The sequence below is a fragment of the Clarias gariepinus genome, chromosome 12, assembly GCF_024256425.1.
Source record: "Clarias gariepinus isolate MV-2021 ecotype Netherlands chromosome 12, CGAR_prim_01v2, whole genome shotgun sequence".
In the NCBI taxonomy this organism is placed as follows: domain Eukaryota; kingdom Metazoa; phylum Chordata; class Actinopteri; order Siluriformes; family Clariidae; genus Clarias; species Clarias gariepinus.
The window spans coordinates 1,715,291-1,733,443 of NC_071111.1; the positions used below are offsets into that span (position 1 = coordinate 1,715,291).

Sequence of the window (18,153 nt, forward strand, 5' to 3'; positions counted from 1 at the left end):
CTGATCCTTTTTTCCAACTAACTTTATTCTCTCACTCTCTAAGATGGTGTGAGGTTGGTGAATGGTGGAAGTCGTTGTGCTGGGAGAGTGGAGGTTTTTCATGATGGACAGTGGGGAACAGTGTGTGCTTCTGCCTGGGATATGAAAGATGCTGCAGTAGTGTGTAGAGAGCTGCACTGTGGGGAGCCAATAGCCCTCCGGTACTGGGCTGAGTTTGGAAAAGGATCAGGACCAATCTGGATATATGATTTGTACTGTAGGGGATCTGAGTCAACACTGAACAACTGTAGCTCAAAAGGGGGACATGTGTGTGATCATATTATTGATGCAGGAGTCATCTGCTCAGGTAAACTTCTGTACAGGATTGTGTCATTTAATGTCCATGATACGTATGTTCTGTGAAATAAAATATTATTGGATTAGTTTGATTTGCCAAAATCATGCTTTACAAAGCTATATGGAATATTGTAATGAAACACATTACGATACTTCGCACATTACAGTTACTTCAAGAGCCCAAGTGACCCTATACAGCACAAGAGGTAGAGAATAACAGAATGAATGAATTTTGGGAAAAAAAAAAAACTTTTAGGAGCACATACTTGGGCAATCAGGTGTTGTTCAAATGGATCCTATGCAACAAATTACTGTTATGTCATTTGTTACATTCCATTTGTTACATTCTTGATTAAAAAAAAATATTTTTTTTTTATTGCATTTTATGTGCACTTTAGATCTGTTTAAAAAACATTACAACTTTTTTTGATATTTAATCTTGTTGAAAATGTGCACGGTGTTTACAAAATTAAATAAAAAACAGAGAAAAAGCCAAGACTGTCTGCTGGTCCTCACCGGTGTTCTGGAAGAGTGGAGGTGTATCATGGAGGTTCCTGGTCCACAGTGTGTGATGCTGACTTTGACCAGCAGGATGCAGAGGTTGTGTGTCGAGAGCTGGACTGTGGGATTCCTGTGAAGGTGCTGGGATCAGCTGCTTTTGGCCGAGGGGAGGGTCATGTGTGGACAGAGGAGCTTCAGTGTAGAGGAACAGAATCTGAGATTGCCTTTTGTCCAACATCATCTTCACTCAAACACTCACACTGCTCCCATGACAACGATGTGGGATTAATATGTTCTGGTTAAGTATCGTGATTTAACTGTTTAAATAAAGAACACATACCTGTCAAAAATTATGATGTCTTGGTCAATGTTCCTCTTTTACTGAGTATTTGGCTGTTTGTTTAGGTCACACTGAGGCGCGGCTGGTGAACGGTTCTGACTCCTGCTCTGGTCGAGTGGAGCTCCAGTACCTCAGTGACTGGGGCACAGTTTGTGCTGTAAGCTGGGATATAAGAGCTGCAGATGTTCTCTGTGCACAGCTGGATTGTGGGAGTGCTGTGGCTGTGGTGGGGGTGGACTGGTTTGCGGAGGGGAGTGGCCACATCTGGGCTGATGTGTTTGATTGTCAGGGGAATGAGACACACCTATCACAATGTGGCATCTCATCATGGAGTCGAGCTGCATGCTCTCATAAACACGATGCTGGAGTCATCTGTAATGGTGAGATATTAACCTCACCTACATCACGTTAGTGAATAAACTCAGTGTTCATTAGAATATTTAAATGATGTTCTTCTGCTTCAGGATCATCCATGGCGTTTCATGAGGGGCGGGTGCGGTTGTCTGGAGGGAGCGAGTGTCAGGGGGAGGTGGAGATTTATTTCAGGCAGGACTGGAGGAGAGTTCTCCTGGACTCGTGGAGTCTGTCTGAGGCGTCTGTGCTCTGCAGACAGCTGGACTGTGGCTCTGTGCTGAACTACCGCTCCTCTCTATTCACCACTGAACACAAACACATGTGTGTAACGGGTTTCAGCTGCTCTGGGAGTGAAGCTCATCTGGGGAACTGCAGCAGTGCACAACCTGTCAACTGCAGCTCCGGGGAACAGCTGTACATCACCTGCTCAGGTGCACAGCACAACACTTACACATAAGCAACTATTAACAACAGCAATATGCTCTTTTAAAACATCCTTATTAGATATACAGGCTCATCAAATATATTAAAAAGTTATGTTAATTTCATATTTCAGACCCTCGGTCCATCAGGCTGGTTGGTTCTGGGGGAGACTGTGCAGGAAGACTGGAGGTTTTCCACAGTGGCTTGTGGGGGACAGTGTGTGATGACTCGTGGGATATTGAGGATGCGCAGGTGGTGTGCAGACAGCTGCAGTGTGGAGTGGCCCTCAGTAACCACATACCAGCCTGGTTTGGTCCTGGAACTGGGTCCATATGGCTGAATGAGGTGGAGTGTGAGGGGAACGAGACGTCCCTGTGGAACTGCAGATCTCAGCTGTGTGAAGAGGGGGAATGTGGACACCAGGAGGACGTAGGAGTCATGTGCTCAGGTACAGTGTGCTTTATTTTACACCATTATCTTCATGTGTCTATATTTTTAACTTGGGGGTGAAAAAGCATCCAATATCCTTTAAATAAGGTAAATGAAAAGACTTGTTATTCATAGAACACTGGATGACCTCTAAGTGCAGTGTGATTCATTTTGATTTATTTTCTTACAGAGTTTTGATAAATTTCTGGTTCCCAGTCAGAAGAAACCATGCCATTTAACTAACTTTTTTTTTTTTAAATAATGCTATTCTGTATTGAACAATCTTTTGTAAATTACAACTGCATGCCAGCCACCAGTAGGTGCAGAGCTGCAGCTGCAGTGATGCAGTGCTGGAGTATAAAGATATACAATATAGAGTTGGGGCATCATATGAGTGCAGCAGCTTGGCTAGCCTAGAAGGGTCTGTTTCTATCTAAATAGCAACTAGTTAATTGAAGGGATTGGGGGCTTAGGTTTGTAGATAGGACATGGTAATCTGATACACCAATTGTTGAACAATTGACAAACAAAATAAGTACAAGGTTTGCAGATGAATATTACCCACCCTGACTGTTAGGAGGTTGAAATAAATTTGTGTGATCAGGCACAGTGTGATAATTGAGATTAGACCAGAGAAATATGATAAATATGTATAAATGTATAGTTGCTCTTCTCCCAGAGTTTAAAGAGATGCGACTCACAGAGGGCTGTAAGGGGAATCTGGAAGTGTTCTACAATGGAACCTGGGGTAATGTGTGTCACAATCAGATGGATGATAAGACAGTAAACATGGTGTGTCGAGAGCTGAACTGTGGAAGATGTGACAGTCTGTCAACTACTGAAGCAAGAGTCAAATCTGCTCCTAACTGGCTGGATAAACTAAAGTGTAGGAAACACGACTCTAATCTGTGGCAGTGTCCATCTTCACCCTGGGGACAGAACAGATGTGATAATCAGGAGGAGGTGGCTCATATTATCTGCACAGGTGGGTGGAGTCAGTCGTCTCTGGTTCAGTTCCATAAACTGCTGTTTCACTGTGAATAGTGTTTTAAATAATAATAATAATAATAATAATAATAATGTAAAAAAGTCTGAGCAAAGTCTGCTCTGGACTTGTCGCAGACTGGGGTAGATCAGTGGGTAAGACATTGGACTACTGATTGGCAGGACACATATTTAAAACCCAGGCCCACCTCAACAGTCTGCAACTGTTGAACAGTGTTGGGGGACATTACGTTTTAAAGTATCTAATTACATTACAATATTACTGTCATTAAAAAGTAATCAGTTACATTACAGTGTTACAGAGTACTTTTCCACTGCAGAAAAATGAAAACTTTTTTGTGATTCCTTATAAATGTTGTTTTAGTCAAGACCTTTATAATAATAATTCTTCTTATTATAATTATTATAATATTGTAATTATTATTATATTATAATCTGTTACCTACTAATAGCTCTATCTCTCCTACGCGGTTTCGCGCAGTGGCGATAAGTAGGGTTCATCATGATCACTGCGAGTTTTGACACTGTGATTAATTCAATTCAATTCAATTTTATTTATATAGCGCTTTTAACAATGGTCATTGTCTCAAAGCAGCTTCACAAAAAATTAAAGAATTTTTTTTTTTTTTTTAGAAAAGAAAATATTTGGAAGTGTGTATGTGTGAGAAAAATGTGTCTAGATAATAATGAGATGAATGAATGATGAATGAAATGTCTCTGATGAGCAAGCCAAGGGTGACGGCGACGGTGGCAAGGAAAAACTCCCTGAGATGGCAATAGGAAGACACCTTGAGAGGAACCAGACTCAATCAGGGAACCCATCCTCATCTGGGTGATAACAGATAGAAATAACATCATGTGTGTTGTGCAGGTGAAAGTTCAATATAACAGAAGTTGTGTAGATTAACATGAAGTCTAGTTCAGCACAGGAAGTCAGTAGGTGCAGAGGGCAGATGGGGTCTGGGTCACTGGAAGCACAGGAGCAGGATGTGTAGCTCCAGCCATCATAGAGCAGAATCCAGCTGGAGCTGGTCCTTCTCTGGATGCCTCAGGATCCTCACAGGGTTGGCCTTTGTCTACTGAAGCTGGCACAATCTCCAGATGCCTCGGGATGGATAGAAAAATACAGAAAAGATGGAGAGAATTAGCGTAGTTGCCGTTCTGGATAGGTGTACTGGAGTATGAGGTTATGGGATGAGTAACGCGTATGCCAGATTAAAGAGGTGCGTCTTGAGTCTACTTTTTAATTGGGAAACCGTGTCTGCTCCCCGAACACTGTCTGGAAGGCTATTCCAAAGCTTTTGAGCTAAATATGAAAATGCCTTGCCCCCTTTTGTAGATTTAAAAATTCTGAGAATTAACAAAAGTCCGGAGTTTTGTGATCTTAAGGAACGTGATGGATTGTAGCGTATCAGAAGACTGGTTAGGTATGTGGGAGCTAAACCATTTTAAGCCTTGTATGTAAGTAATACTATTTTGTAATTAATTCTAAACTGAACAGGTAGCCAGTGCAGGGATGATAATGTAGGTGTTATATGATCATATTTTCTGGATCTGGTGAGAACCCTGGCGGCTGCATTTTGAACTAACTGTAGCTTGTTTTTTTGAGGATGCAGGACAACCACCTAGTAATGCATTACAATAGTCCAGTCTGGAGGTCATGAATGCATGAACTAGCTTTTCTGCATCAGATACGGATAAGATGCTCCTAAGTTTGGCAATATTTCTAAGATGGAAAAAGGCTGTTTTTGTGATATTGGAAATATGATTTTCAAAAGACAGATACTGTCTAATATTACGCCCAGGTCTTTTACTGTTGAGCTAGTAGTAACAGTACATCCTTCTAAACGCAGGCTGAATTGTGAAAGCTGTTGTGTGCTGGTTTTTGGGCTAATGAGTAATATCTTTGTCTTATCTGAATTTAGTAAAAGAAAGTTATTGGTCATCCAATCTTTTATGTCCTGGACACACTCGGTTATTCTAGCGAGAGGACAGGCCTGTCTGTGAGTGCTTTGGGACGGGGGAGGGGCCGGCGGCGGCAGCTGCTGTGGCAAGTTGAGAAGAGTCAGTACAGACACATCAGAGTCTCCAAAAGTCTCCAGTAACACAAGAAAAAGTCGCCAGATTTGTCGCTAGTCGCTTAAAAAAAAATTGTCGCTAGAGGGATTTGAAAAGTCGCTAAATATAGCGACAAAGTCGCTAAGTTGGCAACACTGAATTCAAGTCGCTAAAATGCAGGTCTTTACATCCGGGATATCACAGGAAGAGCAGTGGAGAGCCGATTGCTGCTGTCCGTGCCGCAGTGTACTTTAAAGTGTGCTTCCTGCTCCCTGTGCAGTCTACTTCTCAGAAACTACTTACCGATCGGAACGCAGCACTCTTAACTAACAGGCCGGGTTGCCAGTTGCACAATAAAGGGTGTAATGTGTTAAAATTATTCCTCTGCCGTAAACGCTATATTCAAAGCAAAGCCAGCGCTGTTTCATTCACACGCGCGAGCGATGGGTTTCCCGCCCCTGAGCTCGGTGATGTTACAGTCACATTCAGTAACAAGAGGGGATTCATTTCCTCAGCAGCATCATCAACATACATGCTGTTTAGACTTTGTTAAATTTATATTGCTTATAAATAAAGGTAAACACAAAAACTTTGTAATTAAGAAAAACGTAAAGTGTGGATAGTACGGTTTAATGTCAGTCTGATTAAAATATAATATAAATAAATTATATAAATTATTTTATGCAACGCAATTACAACATTTCTGTTTCAGTTTAATATTAAGTATGAAGTCATAAGTCCTCATGTAGTTATTTGAACAGTTAGTAGTATAGTTTGATTTAAGCCCTATACGGCGCCTCATTAATACCTGTCGGACTGTGACTTTGTCACATATAACATTGTACACCACTGGCTGCACTGCAATTAATCCCATTTCTATTTTTATTGTAATTTATATTTATTATATTTATATCCTTTTTATATATCTTGTAGTTTTTGTCCATCATTGCACTAGTAACTCTGGTCAGTTCCCACATCACCCTGTGTGTACTGACTGTATACTGACTGTAAGATATACAGTGTGGAGTCTATAACCTGTCTTACTGTTACCGTCTCTATTGCTGTTGGATATCTGGAATTTCCTTCGGGATCAATAAAGTATCTATCTATCTATCTATCTATCTATCTATCTATCTATCTATCTATCTATCTATCGTATATATCTGTCTTTATTTTTTGTCTTGAATTGTCCCTATCAGTTTATTTGCACAGAGTCAGACTTCTGCAGTTACTCTGGTGTCACGCGCTGTTTCACTGCTTCCTAAATTTGTTTCTGCTGCTGTACACAAGCTGTGCTTGTGAATACTATTCAGAGACTCTCCTCGCCTTGCTCTTGAAAATAAAAAGAAATATGGATTTGATCAAGTGGTCTCTGAATGCAATTGACACGATCTTCTCGACGAGAAGTGTGGGTTCTGGGGAACCTACTTGTCCTGCTGGGACGTTTGCTGCTGGATACACGATGGACGGTTGGGAGAAGTGGCACATTGTGTGCCTGGCCGCACTGTCTCTGGAGGACGTTGAAGATATCTACCTATTCGGAACTTTGATAACAGGGATTCTGCTGATTGGATTAGGTGGGATACTTGGATATCGAAAAATCTTAAAAGCAGTCAGTCTCAACCCCAAGAGACTGGCTGGCTGGGAAATAGTGGTGACGAGAGCTGTCAGTAATCAGACTGTGGTTTTGGACCGCAAATTGGATAACATCTTGGTGAGACTAGCAGCTATGCAAAGTGATTTGGACAGACCTGGAGACCAGTGATGGACATTAAATATCTGTGAAATTGGCAGATACTGACCGAAACCTGGAAATATGATTTTCTTTTCGGCTGCCCCTTTTCTTTCCAGCTACTGCATTTCAAGGCCGTGTCTGGAGACATAACTAACTGCCCGAAGACCAAGATAACGAGACGCTCTGGAATCTTACTCATCCATCACAATCATGATTGTGTATGTGACAAATAAAATTTGAATTTGAATTTGATTACAGAATTTTTCCACAGACTGTAACATCACCGAGCTCAGGGGCGGGAAACCCATCGCTCGCGCGTGTGAATGAAAGAGCGCCGGCTTTGCTTTAAATATAGCGTTTACGGCAGAGGAGTAATTTTAACACATTACACCCTTTATTGTGCAACTGGCAACCCGGCCTGTTAGTTAAGAGGGTTGCGTTCCGATCGGTAAGTAGTTTGTGAGAAGTAGACTGCACAGGGAGCAGGAAGCACACTTTAAAGTACACTGCGGCACGGACAGCAGCAATCGGCTCTCCACTGCTCTTCCTGTGATATTCCGGATGTAAAGACCTGCATTTTAGCGACTTGAATTTTGTGACCTGAATTTTATTACCTGAATTTTATTACCTGAATTTTATTACTTCAATTTTGTTACCTGAATTTTGTCGACCTGAATTTGTAAGATTGAAAAATAATGAAGATTGTATTTTTAACACTTGAAAATATTTTTGAACTGCAATTTAGTAACTTGAATATTTTTGCATTGAATTTTAAATGCTTGGATTACATTTTCACTTGAAATATACAACCACAATAAATTGCAGTGGCAAAAATTTCAAACATTGTAAATGCTCTAAGGATTTTTTTTTCAATTCAGATCAAATTGCAATGCAGAAAAATTCAAACATATTTATTGCAACACGTTTTTTTTTCAGTTCATGTAATTCAACCTGCTATTTTGCTTTGAGGAATTTTGGCACTATTATACTTCCATAATTGGGTATCATCAGCATAACAATGGAAACTAATCCCATGCCTTCTAATGATGTTTCCCAAGGGAAGCATGTACAGTATATTGAGAACAGCAGAGCTCCTAAAACTGACCCTTGTGGGACCCCATATTTCACTGTCATTACAGACGGTACTCTGTTTAGATCTACAAAATGGTATCGATCAGACAGGTATGATCTAAACCATTTTAATGCCTGTTCCTGAATACCTATGTGATTTAGTAGGCGATCTATGAGAATATTATGATCTATGGTGTCGAATGCAGCACTAAGATCAAGTAAGACTAGTATTAAGATGCAGCCTTGGTCTGAAGCTAAAAACTAGTCGTTCACAATCTTAACTAGTGCAGTTTCTGTACTATGATGGGGCCTGAAACCTGACTGAAATTCTTCTAGGATGTTGTTTTCCTGCAAGAATGTGCATATTTGAGATGATACTACTTTTTCTAATATTTTTGATATGAATGGAAGGTTTAAAATCGGTCTGTAATTTTTTATTTCATTTGCGTTCAAATTAGATTTTTTAAGAAGCGGGATTAATAACTGCCCACTTGAAAGGTTTAGGGACATGACCTAGACATAATGAAGAATTAATAATGTTTAGAAGTGGCTCTCCAACCGTAAACATCACTTCTTTTAAAAATCTGTTTGTTATTGGGTCTAACAGGCACGTTGTTGATTTAGCTAAGGGTGACAAGTTTATAAAGCTCTTCCTGTCCTATACCAGTAAAGCACTGAAAATCTAAGAATCTGAGAATTTAAATGGCGATCTAACACGTTAGATTACTCATTACATCAAGAAAGTACTCCAAGTTACACCCAACACTGCTGATGAACAGATCAGATCTATGAGGTAAATGAAATGAAATCCTGCTTGTGTAACTTTTCATTAATTCAATTCGATTCAATTCAATTTTATTTGTATAGCGCTTTTAGCAATTTTCATTGCCGCAAAGCAGCTTTACATAGTCAAAAGAATTATTTAGGTTTGTATGGAATGTGAATTTGTATGAATCAAAATGGTCAGTTTGTCCCTGGTGAGCAAGCCGAGGGCGACAGTGGCAAGGAAAAACTCCCTGAGATGGTAAGAGGAAGAAACCTTGAGAGGAACCAGACTCAACAGGGAACCCATCCTCATTTGGGTGAAGCAAAAAGCAGTAAATGATCTGCATTTATACAGTGTGTAGGGTGGGAGGCAGTTCAGCTATAATAGCTGTTGTTAATTGATGTTAATATGGAGTCCAGGTAGTTATTGAAGACCCAGGTAGACTTGTAAGAAGTTCCAGTCATGAACTATCGAACTGTCAAGTCCCCAGAGAAACAGTTGCCAACACCAGTCAAGGCCAGAACCATTTTCTAGGTAGAGAGAATCATTCCCAGACACCAGACGCATCCCAGAGAGACACACGGGGCATCCATGTGACGAGATCTTCAGCCAGAAGCGGGGGACCAGGATGGGTCAGACAGGTCCGGAGGGCAGAGGGAGTCTGGATCACTGGCAGCTCAGGAACGACATGTGTAGCTCGACAGAGAGAGAGAAAGAGTGAAAGGGGGGGACAGGAGGAGAGAGGAAAAAGAAAGAGGGGGGGAAAGAGAAGAAGAGGAGAGATGGCGGTTAGGTATGGTCACAGTCACACCCTCACCGTCAGCAAACCTGAGTGATCAATGAGAGTGAGGAGGACAGCATCCAAACATACCAGTTCACCATAATACTCTACGTCCATGAGTCCCCCAGATCTGCTCCTTTACCTATGGCAAATCTATTTATAAAAATGCTCGGCTAAATAAATAGGTTTTTAGCCTGGACTTAAACACTGAGACTGTGTCTGAGTCCCGAACACTATTTGGAAGACTATTCCATAACTTTGGGGCTTTGTAAGAAAAAGCTCTGCCCCCAGCTGTATTTTTCATAATACGCGGTACTGACAAGCAGCCTGCATCCTTTGATCGAAGTAGGCGTGGCGGATCGTAAGACACTAGCAGTTCGCTCAGGTACTGCGGCGCGAGACCATTTAATGCTTTATATGTCAAGAGTAGTATTTTAAAATCAATGCGAAATTTCACAGGGAGCCAATGGAGTGAAGATAAGATAGGGGTGATGTGCTCATATCTTCTGGTTCTGGTGAGGACTCTCGCTGCTGCATTCTGGACTAGCTGAAGCTTATTTATGCATCTAGCTGAACAACCAGACAGTAAGGCATTACAATAGTCCAACCTAGAGGTGATAAAAGCATGAACTAGTTTTTCTGCGTCGTTTAGCGACAATAAGTTTCTTATTCTGGCAATATTTCTGAGGTGAAAGAATGCTATCCTGGTAATATTATCTACATGTGCTTCAAATGAAAGGCTGGAATCAATAATCACACCAAGGTCTTTCACTGTTGCATTAATTGAAACAGAAAGGCCATCTAAAGTTACGGTATGATCTAAAATTTTACTCCTAGCTGTATGCGGTCCTATGACTAGAACTTCTGTCTTATCCGGATTTAGCAGAAGGAAGTTAGTTAGCATCCAATTTCTTATGTCCTGCACACATTGCTCAATTTTAGTAAGCTGTTTTTTCTCATCAGGTTTTGCTGAGACATATAACTGTGTATCATCAGCATAACAATGAAAACTAATACCATGCTTACGGATTATGTTGCCCAGAGGAAGCATGTAAAGGGAAAAAAGCAGTGGACCTAAAACTGAACCCTGCGGAACGCCAAACTCCACTAGAGAACATGCAGAATAATCACCATTTAAGTCTACATACTGATAACGATGGGTCAGATAGGATCTGAGCCAGGAGAGGGCTGTACCCTTAATTCCCACTACATTTTCTAATCTGTGAAGAAGAATAGCGTGATCAACAGTGTCAAAAGCTGCACTGAGGTCAAGTAATACAAGCATAGTTACACAACCCTGATCAGAGGCCAATAGAATGTCATTTACTACTTTAACGAGCGCCGTCTCTGTACTGTGATGAGGCCTAAATCCTGACTGATACAGTTCATGTATGCCGTTCCTATGTATATATGAGCATAGCTGCTCCGCTACTATCTTTTCCAGGATCTTAGAGATAAAGGGGAGGTTTGATATTGGTCTGTAACTGGACAGCTGACAGGGGTCGAGGTCAGGTTTCTTAATTATTGGTTTGATAACTGCTAATTTAAAAGATTTTGGAACATATCCAATGCTGAGTGAAGAATTAATTATTCTCAACAGGGGTTCTATTATTGCTGGTACTATCTGTTTAAGAAAATGTGTCGGTACAGGATCTAATATACAGGTTGATGAATTTGAAGAAGAGATGAGTGAAATTAGTTCATTCTCTTCAAGGGGAGTAAAGTATTCTAGGTTCTGGTCTGACATGGCTAGATTAACATCTGCATCAATTACATTGTTCGGTTTCAAAACCTCAATTTTATGCCTAATATTTACAATTTTATTATTAAAAAAGTTCACGAAGTCCTCACTATTGCATGATGTCGTTGTGGAGATTTCTGCAGTGGTCTTATTTCTGGTTAATTTGGCTACAGCATTAAATAAGAATCTAGGATTATTTTTGTTATTTTCTATAAGAGTGGAGAGATATGTTGATCTAGCTACACTAAGAGCTTTTCTATAGTTCAGGATGCTCTCCTTCCATGCTATTTGAAATACTAGTAATTTAGTTTGACGCCATTTACGTTCTAATTTCCGAGCGGTCTGTTTTAAAGTGCGCGTGTGATCGTTATACCAGGGAGCAAGTTTTTTATCTCTAATAATTTTTCTTTTGACTGGAGCTACATTATCTAGGGTATAGCGAAATGTCGACTCTAAATATTCAGTCGCCTGATCGAGTTCTGTGGGGTCAGACGGTGATCTAATCGAAGTTGGGAACTCTGGGAGATTACTGATAAAACTCTGTTTGGTAGTTGATGTGAATGTACGTTTCATACGGTAGCGCGGCGCTGTGTGTACATTATTATTGTGACACACTTGCAATGAGACAAGATAGTGATCTGAGATAACTTCAGATAGTGGTATTGTGAATAAATTTCTTATACTTAATCCGAATAATATTATTAAATCTAAAGTGTGACCTGCTTTATGAGTGGGTCCTACTACACACTGATTTACTCCTACCGAGTCCAGTATAGACATAAATGCAGTTCTCAGAGGGTCTTCTGGGTTTTCAAAATGAATATTAAAATCTCCAGCAATTAACACTTTGTCTACAGAAATGACTAGGTTTGAGAGGAAATCTGCAAATTCACTAAGAAATGTGTGTATTTTATTACTGCAGATGATGAAGAGTTTCTACATACACAACAAAAATGCTTTTCCCTTCCCTCTCAGAAACACTGCTCAAGTAAGGAAACATAGGGAAAAGCTATACGTCTACATTTGAATGCATTCCTTAATGTTAACATCACAGTAGAATTCCCTAGACACAGTCTGGGTTAATTTAACACCATGTTGCATTTATATAAGTCCAGTTGGACTTAAATTAACTCTAAAAGAATTACATTAAAATAAATGATTTTACTTACAAATTATTTTACTTTAATTACTATTATTCACTTTAAATTATCATGTTAGATATTTTTTAATTATTACTCATTAAAGAAATTAGAGAAATGTAACATTCTTGTTAAATCTGACCATGTTAAGTGTAATATGAGGTTCTATAACCATAATGTTGTAGTTCAGTGTGTGAGAGAAGCTGTTCTTCAGCGTTGATGTTCCTCATGTGTGATGTGTGTGATGTAGAGCACTGGTCTCTCAGGCTGAGTGGAGGAAAGGGAAGCTGCTCTGGGAGGTTGGAGGTGTATCATAACGCTACGTGGGGCTCCGTTTGTGATGATCAGTGGAACATCAGTAACGCTCAGGTGGTGTGCAGACAGCTGGGCTGTGGCTCGGCGCTGAGTGCTGATAGGAATGTTAGCTTTGGTCCTGGTGAAGGGACTATCTGGCTGAACAGAGTGAAGTGTCGAGGGGATGAGATTCACCTGTGGGACTGTCATCATTCCCTGAAGAAACATACTGACTGCTCTCATGCTGGAGTCACCTGTGCAGCTCAAAGGGGTGTGCTAACTTTTCAGCTTTCTCTCTCTACTCACTACACTTTTCTCACAGGGTTAAGACTCGATAACTTTTATTTATAATCTTAGATGTTAGCTTGAAAGCTCAGACACGAAATTGATATATTTATTGCTATATTATTATGTTGTCTTTATGTAAATACAGAAATATCCCCCATGTCCACCCCTACAACCACCACCACCACATCAGGTATGTATATTTGTTACAAAACAATATTTGTTACTGTTCAGCATTTTAAATCTGCTAAATCTAAATATTTATGATTACAGTCTTGTATCATGACCCTCTTCTGTGTTTTTGACTTCAGGAAGAGCCGCTCCAAATCCTCCACCAGCTGTAGCTCCACCCACCCCTCCACTGGTTCTCTTTGTGTTGGGAACGCTGCTCTTCCTGGCCTTAGTACTTCTGGTGGTACTGTTTTACCAGAACAGAGTGCTCAGGAGAGGTACCACACATTCACACAGTTTATTTTCTCTACAACACCAGTTATTATTATTATTATTATTATTATTGTTATTATTATTATTATTCTGCACTCCCAGTTGTCTCTAAGACGAGGCGTAAGACTCAGCCTGAGGCAGTCTATGAGGAGATCAACCACAGATACATCACTAGAAGAATCACGAGCTCCACTCAAAGAGGTGAGTGATATGTGGACTGTTCTACATCACACTTATTGTATTCCATTTAAACTTGGAGCTGAAATTCACTGCATGCAAATGATCAAATCACTTAATACTAAATACACCCCTCAATGCAAACTCAGTGATTAAAGCAAGATTTTCACTCAAATCCATTCTAATTTATTATTATTTCCTTTTTTAAAATTCTTACATCTATAAAAATAAATGAAATGTGTTTTCCCAGGGAGGCATGTTGTCGAGGAGGAAAAAAGAAAATAAAAGTTTAAAATGATCTGTTTTCTATCGCTTGTTTGCACGTCTCATGACACTGTGTGGGTCAATTAACCTCGTTCTAGTTTGTGAGTGTTCCAGGGGACCAACTGTAAAGGTCACTTACTGAGACGTTTGAGAAGGGAAGGGATGAGGCTGTTGGACATCACCTCAGGTTTTGCCACTGAAAGTCTGGCTTTGGGGGGAGCAGTTAATGCACATCTACACCAGTGTAATCAGTGAAACCAATAACACTGAAATGCTATGTAATAAATTATAGTTTATTCATAATACAGTTAATATGTACTGTACACACACACACACACACACACACACACACACACACACACACACAGATATGCACACTCTGTCTACCCGTGTTGAGATACTTTAGTTTAATGTGAAAGAGTGCTGAAAAGCTTAGAGTGAGTAAAGCTTCTTGGCCCCAGAGCATTGTTCTGTGGATTTTAAATGCAGCCATCTAATCGCAAAATGTTCCATACAGTTCTGATTTGTTGTGTATTAAAGGTCAGGGGTAGCTCAGTGGTTAAGGCATTGGCCTACGGTTCGAAAGATCCCAGGTTCACAACCACCAAGTTGCCACTGTTGGGCCCTTGAGCAAGGCCCTTAACCCTCAACTGCTTAGATGTGTAACGAGATAAAAAAATGTAAGTCGCTCTGGATAAGCGCGTCTGCCAAATGCCTAAATGTAAATGTAAGGTGATCTTTAAAAATTAGAAACACTAATTCAGTATAAACTGTTTATCGTTTAATAATTACCTTGATTTATGCGGACAATATTTTTAGGTCTAAAACTATTTTATACATGATTTTACACTCAAACTGATGACATAGCTGCATTTTTATTAATAAATCTTATTTTGTTACCATCATGGTAACATCCAACAGTCCTTATTCTTCTTTTGGACGCCAATACATGGTCAAGACCCACACGCCGGGGTGTATCGACCTGATCACAAGGTGCATCTCAGCTTGTATTGTGAGTTAAACCGTGTTGCTTTGACATCAGATCGCTTTTTCCCAAGTGGAGTCCCAGTGATTTCCTGATCATTGGGGCGTCGCTGGATCCAGCAGATGTTTCCCATTCTGTCGACTGGCGACTCGTGCTTGTTTTCCAAGGAACTGAGTCGTCCATGGCGGAATCGGGTCCGCCTCGGCGGTGTGAAACATGCAAACCTCCGATCGATACGGCAGGCCTCTCCACTGGCTTATAAGGAACAGACACTTCGTTTGGCTATTTTAAACGCTAGATCAATAGCGAACAAAACGTTCATTCTAAACAATATCATAAAATCGCGTAAGTTGGATTTCATTTTGCTCTCGGAGACGTGTGTGAAACCAAGTGAGTTGACTGTATCTGCTGAACATCTGCCCCCCGATTGTTTATTTTTTAACTCCCCTCGGACCTCAGGCCGTGGTGGTGGACTAGCCACAGTCTTTAAATCAGACTATCACTGCAAATCACTACCTGCAGACTTCTTCTCCAGCTTCGAGCTTTAGACCTTTGTTGTTAATTTTAAATTTCCTGTTCTCTGATTTATCGTTCACCAAAATTTAACAAGGATTTTATTAAGGACTTTACTGACTTTTTAACAGATATAGCATTGAATTATGACAGATTTCTTATTCTTGGTGATTTTAACATCCATGTCTGCTGTGATTCTAAACCTTTAGTCAGTGAGTTTTTCAGTCTTGTTAATTCTTTTAACTTAAGTCAATCGGTGAATGCCCCAACGGGCACACATTAGATCTTGTATTGTCATATGGCTTAGTTCTGTCCGACATTGAGATATACAACACGCAACACGGGTATATCGGACCATTTTGCAGTTTCATTTACTGTCACGTTGCCATCCAACTGCATTAAACCTCGCGCTCCGGCTCTACGTGTGCGCACCATTAACTTAATGAACTGCCGTTCGTTTCTCTCTTGCTTTAAACGACTCTGTGCACTTTACCAGTGCAGATTGTAGTAATCTCAACACGGATGAACTGCTTGAACTGTTCAACTCCACATGTTCTAATATTCTGGACTCAGTAGCTCCTATGAGGATTAAACGCTCTGAACCATGGCTGAATTAGACCACACGCACTTTCAGACGCTTGTGCAGGCGAGCTGAGAGAAAGTGAAAAAAGGACAATCTTCAAGTCTCACTGGACATCTTCAAAAACAGCCTTCAGGAGTATTAGAGAGCAGTAAAAATAACCAAATCACATTACTTCTCAGAGGTGGTGTCAAACAATAGTCAAAAACCACATGTTCTTTTTAATACTTTGAATAGTTTAATTAATCCTTCTGATTCTGCTGTTATTGAACCTTCACCTGCACTTTGTGAACAATTTCTTCGCTTTTTTTAAGATAAAAAACCTTGATTTTAATGGGATCTCTGAATAAATGTCAGTCTGGTTTTAAGGCACGACATAGCACTGAAACTGCTCTCATAAGAGTGTTTAACGATTTGCTTTTAGCTGCTGACTCTGGTGATTCTGCAATTCTGGTTTTATTGGACCTGACTGCAGCTTTTGACACAGTAGACCATAACATCCTTTTATCACACCTCGAGACATGCGTTGGAATTAAAGATTCTGTTCTTAAATGGTTTCAATCATATGTGTCAGACAGAAGTTTCTCAGTCCATCTAGGGAAGTATTCATCCACAATGTCTTCTCTTGGCTGTGGGGTACCCCAAGGCTTCATCTTAGGGCCAAATCTCTTCTCACTGTATATGCTTCCATTGGGGTCCATTTTCAGGAAGCATAAAATCGTCTTTTACTGTTTTGCTGATGATCTTCAAATCTATATGTCTGTCCTAACAAATAGTCATCCTTCTATTCAGACCTTGTTGAACTGTCTCAAGGATGTTCAAACATGGTTGGAGATAAACTTTCTCACTCTTTTTTGGAAAGTCTAAACTTCTCAGTGGTTATGACAGTGTTATTGGATTGCTGGAATCTTTTTCTCATCAGTCTGCAAGAAATCTTGGGGTAATTTTTGACACTGCCTTTAAGTTGAATAGCTCAGTTGTAAGGTCCAGCTTTTTCCAACTTCGACTTCTTAGCAAAGTTAAGCACTATATCCCCCCTGAACAGTTTGAGACAGTAATTCATGCTTTCATCACGTCACGCCATGACTACTGTAACTTGCTATACATAGGTCTTAGTCAGTCACAACTTCAACGGCTACAAGCCCTTCAAAATGTAGCAGCTTGCCTTTTGACTGGGAAGATAATACGTGATCATATTACACCCATACTGGCTTTCCTTCACTGGCTTCCTGTACATTTCAGGATCCAGTTTAAAATATTACTTCTTGTTTTTAAAAGCTTAAATAATTTGGCACCTGCTTATCTGTTGGAGCTTCTTGTTCCGTACTCCCCTTCCAGAGAGTTGCGATGCACTGATGATCATCTATTGCACATCCCCAGAACAAAGCTTAAAACCAGAGGTGGCAGAGCCTTTTCGGTAGTAGCCCCCAGCCTGTGGAACAGCCTCCCTTTGCAGTTGAGAGCCACCCAGAATCATTTTAAAACCATGCTTAAAACACATCTGTTTTCATGTGCATTTTATTCCATTTGATTTATTAAGCTAGTTTTATTTTATTTATTACTATTATTATTACTTTTTATTTATTTATTTTATCCTATGGATTTCTGTCTGGTGGTTTGTAAAAGTGAGCGATGAATTTTAAGTAGATACCCTGTATAGTACCTGCTGACTCATTGTGCTATATGTGTACAGCACTTTGGTCAGCGGAAGTTGTTTTAAATGTGCGTTATAAATAAATTTGATTGATTGATTAATTGATTGTGGATAAAAAGATCCTTCACATTATTATCAGTCTAAATGAATCCACTGAATCCAAATCGAGGATCTTGTTAAAAGTTGAATGTGAGATGTTACTGGGGCTCAGCAGATCAGTACTGGGGCACGTGCCCCGGGGTTCCCGCAGGAGACCTGAGGTGATGTCCATCTCATCC

General features: G+C 40.2%; 1 protein-coding gene across 1 annotated transcript in view; it reads left to right on the plus strand.

Moving 5' to 3' along the window:
• LOC128533922 (scavenger receptor cysteine-rich type 1 protein M130-like) overlaps positions 1-18,153 on the plus strand; it is a 46,603-nt gene that overhangs the window by 14,309 nt on the left and 14,141 nt on the right. Inside the window, exons 3-13 of the mRNA XM_053508157.1 lie at positions 44-346; positions 821-1,135; positions 1,243-1,557; positions 1,642-1,962; positions 2,088-2,402; positions 3,063-3,368; positions 12,463-12,528; positions 12,930-13,235; positions 13,389-13,463; positions 13,576-13,707; positions 13,805-13,903. Of these exons, the coding sequence (XP_053364132.1) occupies positions 44-346; positions 821-1,135; positions 1,243-1,557; positions 1,642-1,962; positions 2,088-2,402; positions 3,063-3,368; positions 12,463-12,528; positions 12,930-13,235; positions 13,389-13,463; positions 13,576-13,707; positions 13,805-13,903 (2,553 nt within the window). The remainder of the gene's footprint in view (positions 1-43; positions 347-820; positions 1,136-1,242; positions 1,558-1,641; positions 1,963-2,087; positions 2,403-3,062; positions 3,369-12,462; positions 12,529-12,929; positions 13,236-13,388; positions 13,464-13,575; positions 13,708-13,804; positions 13,904-18,153) is intronic.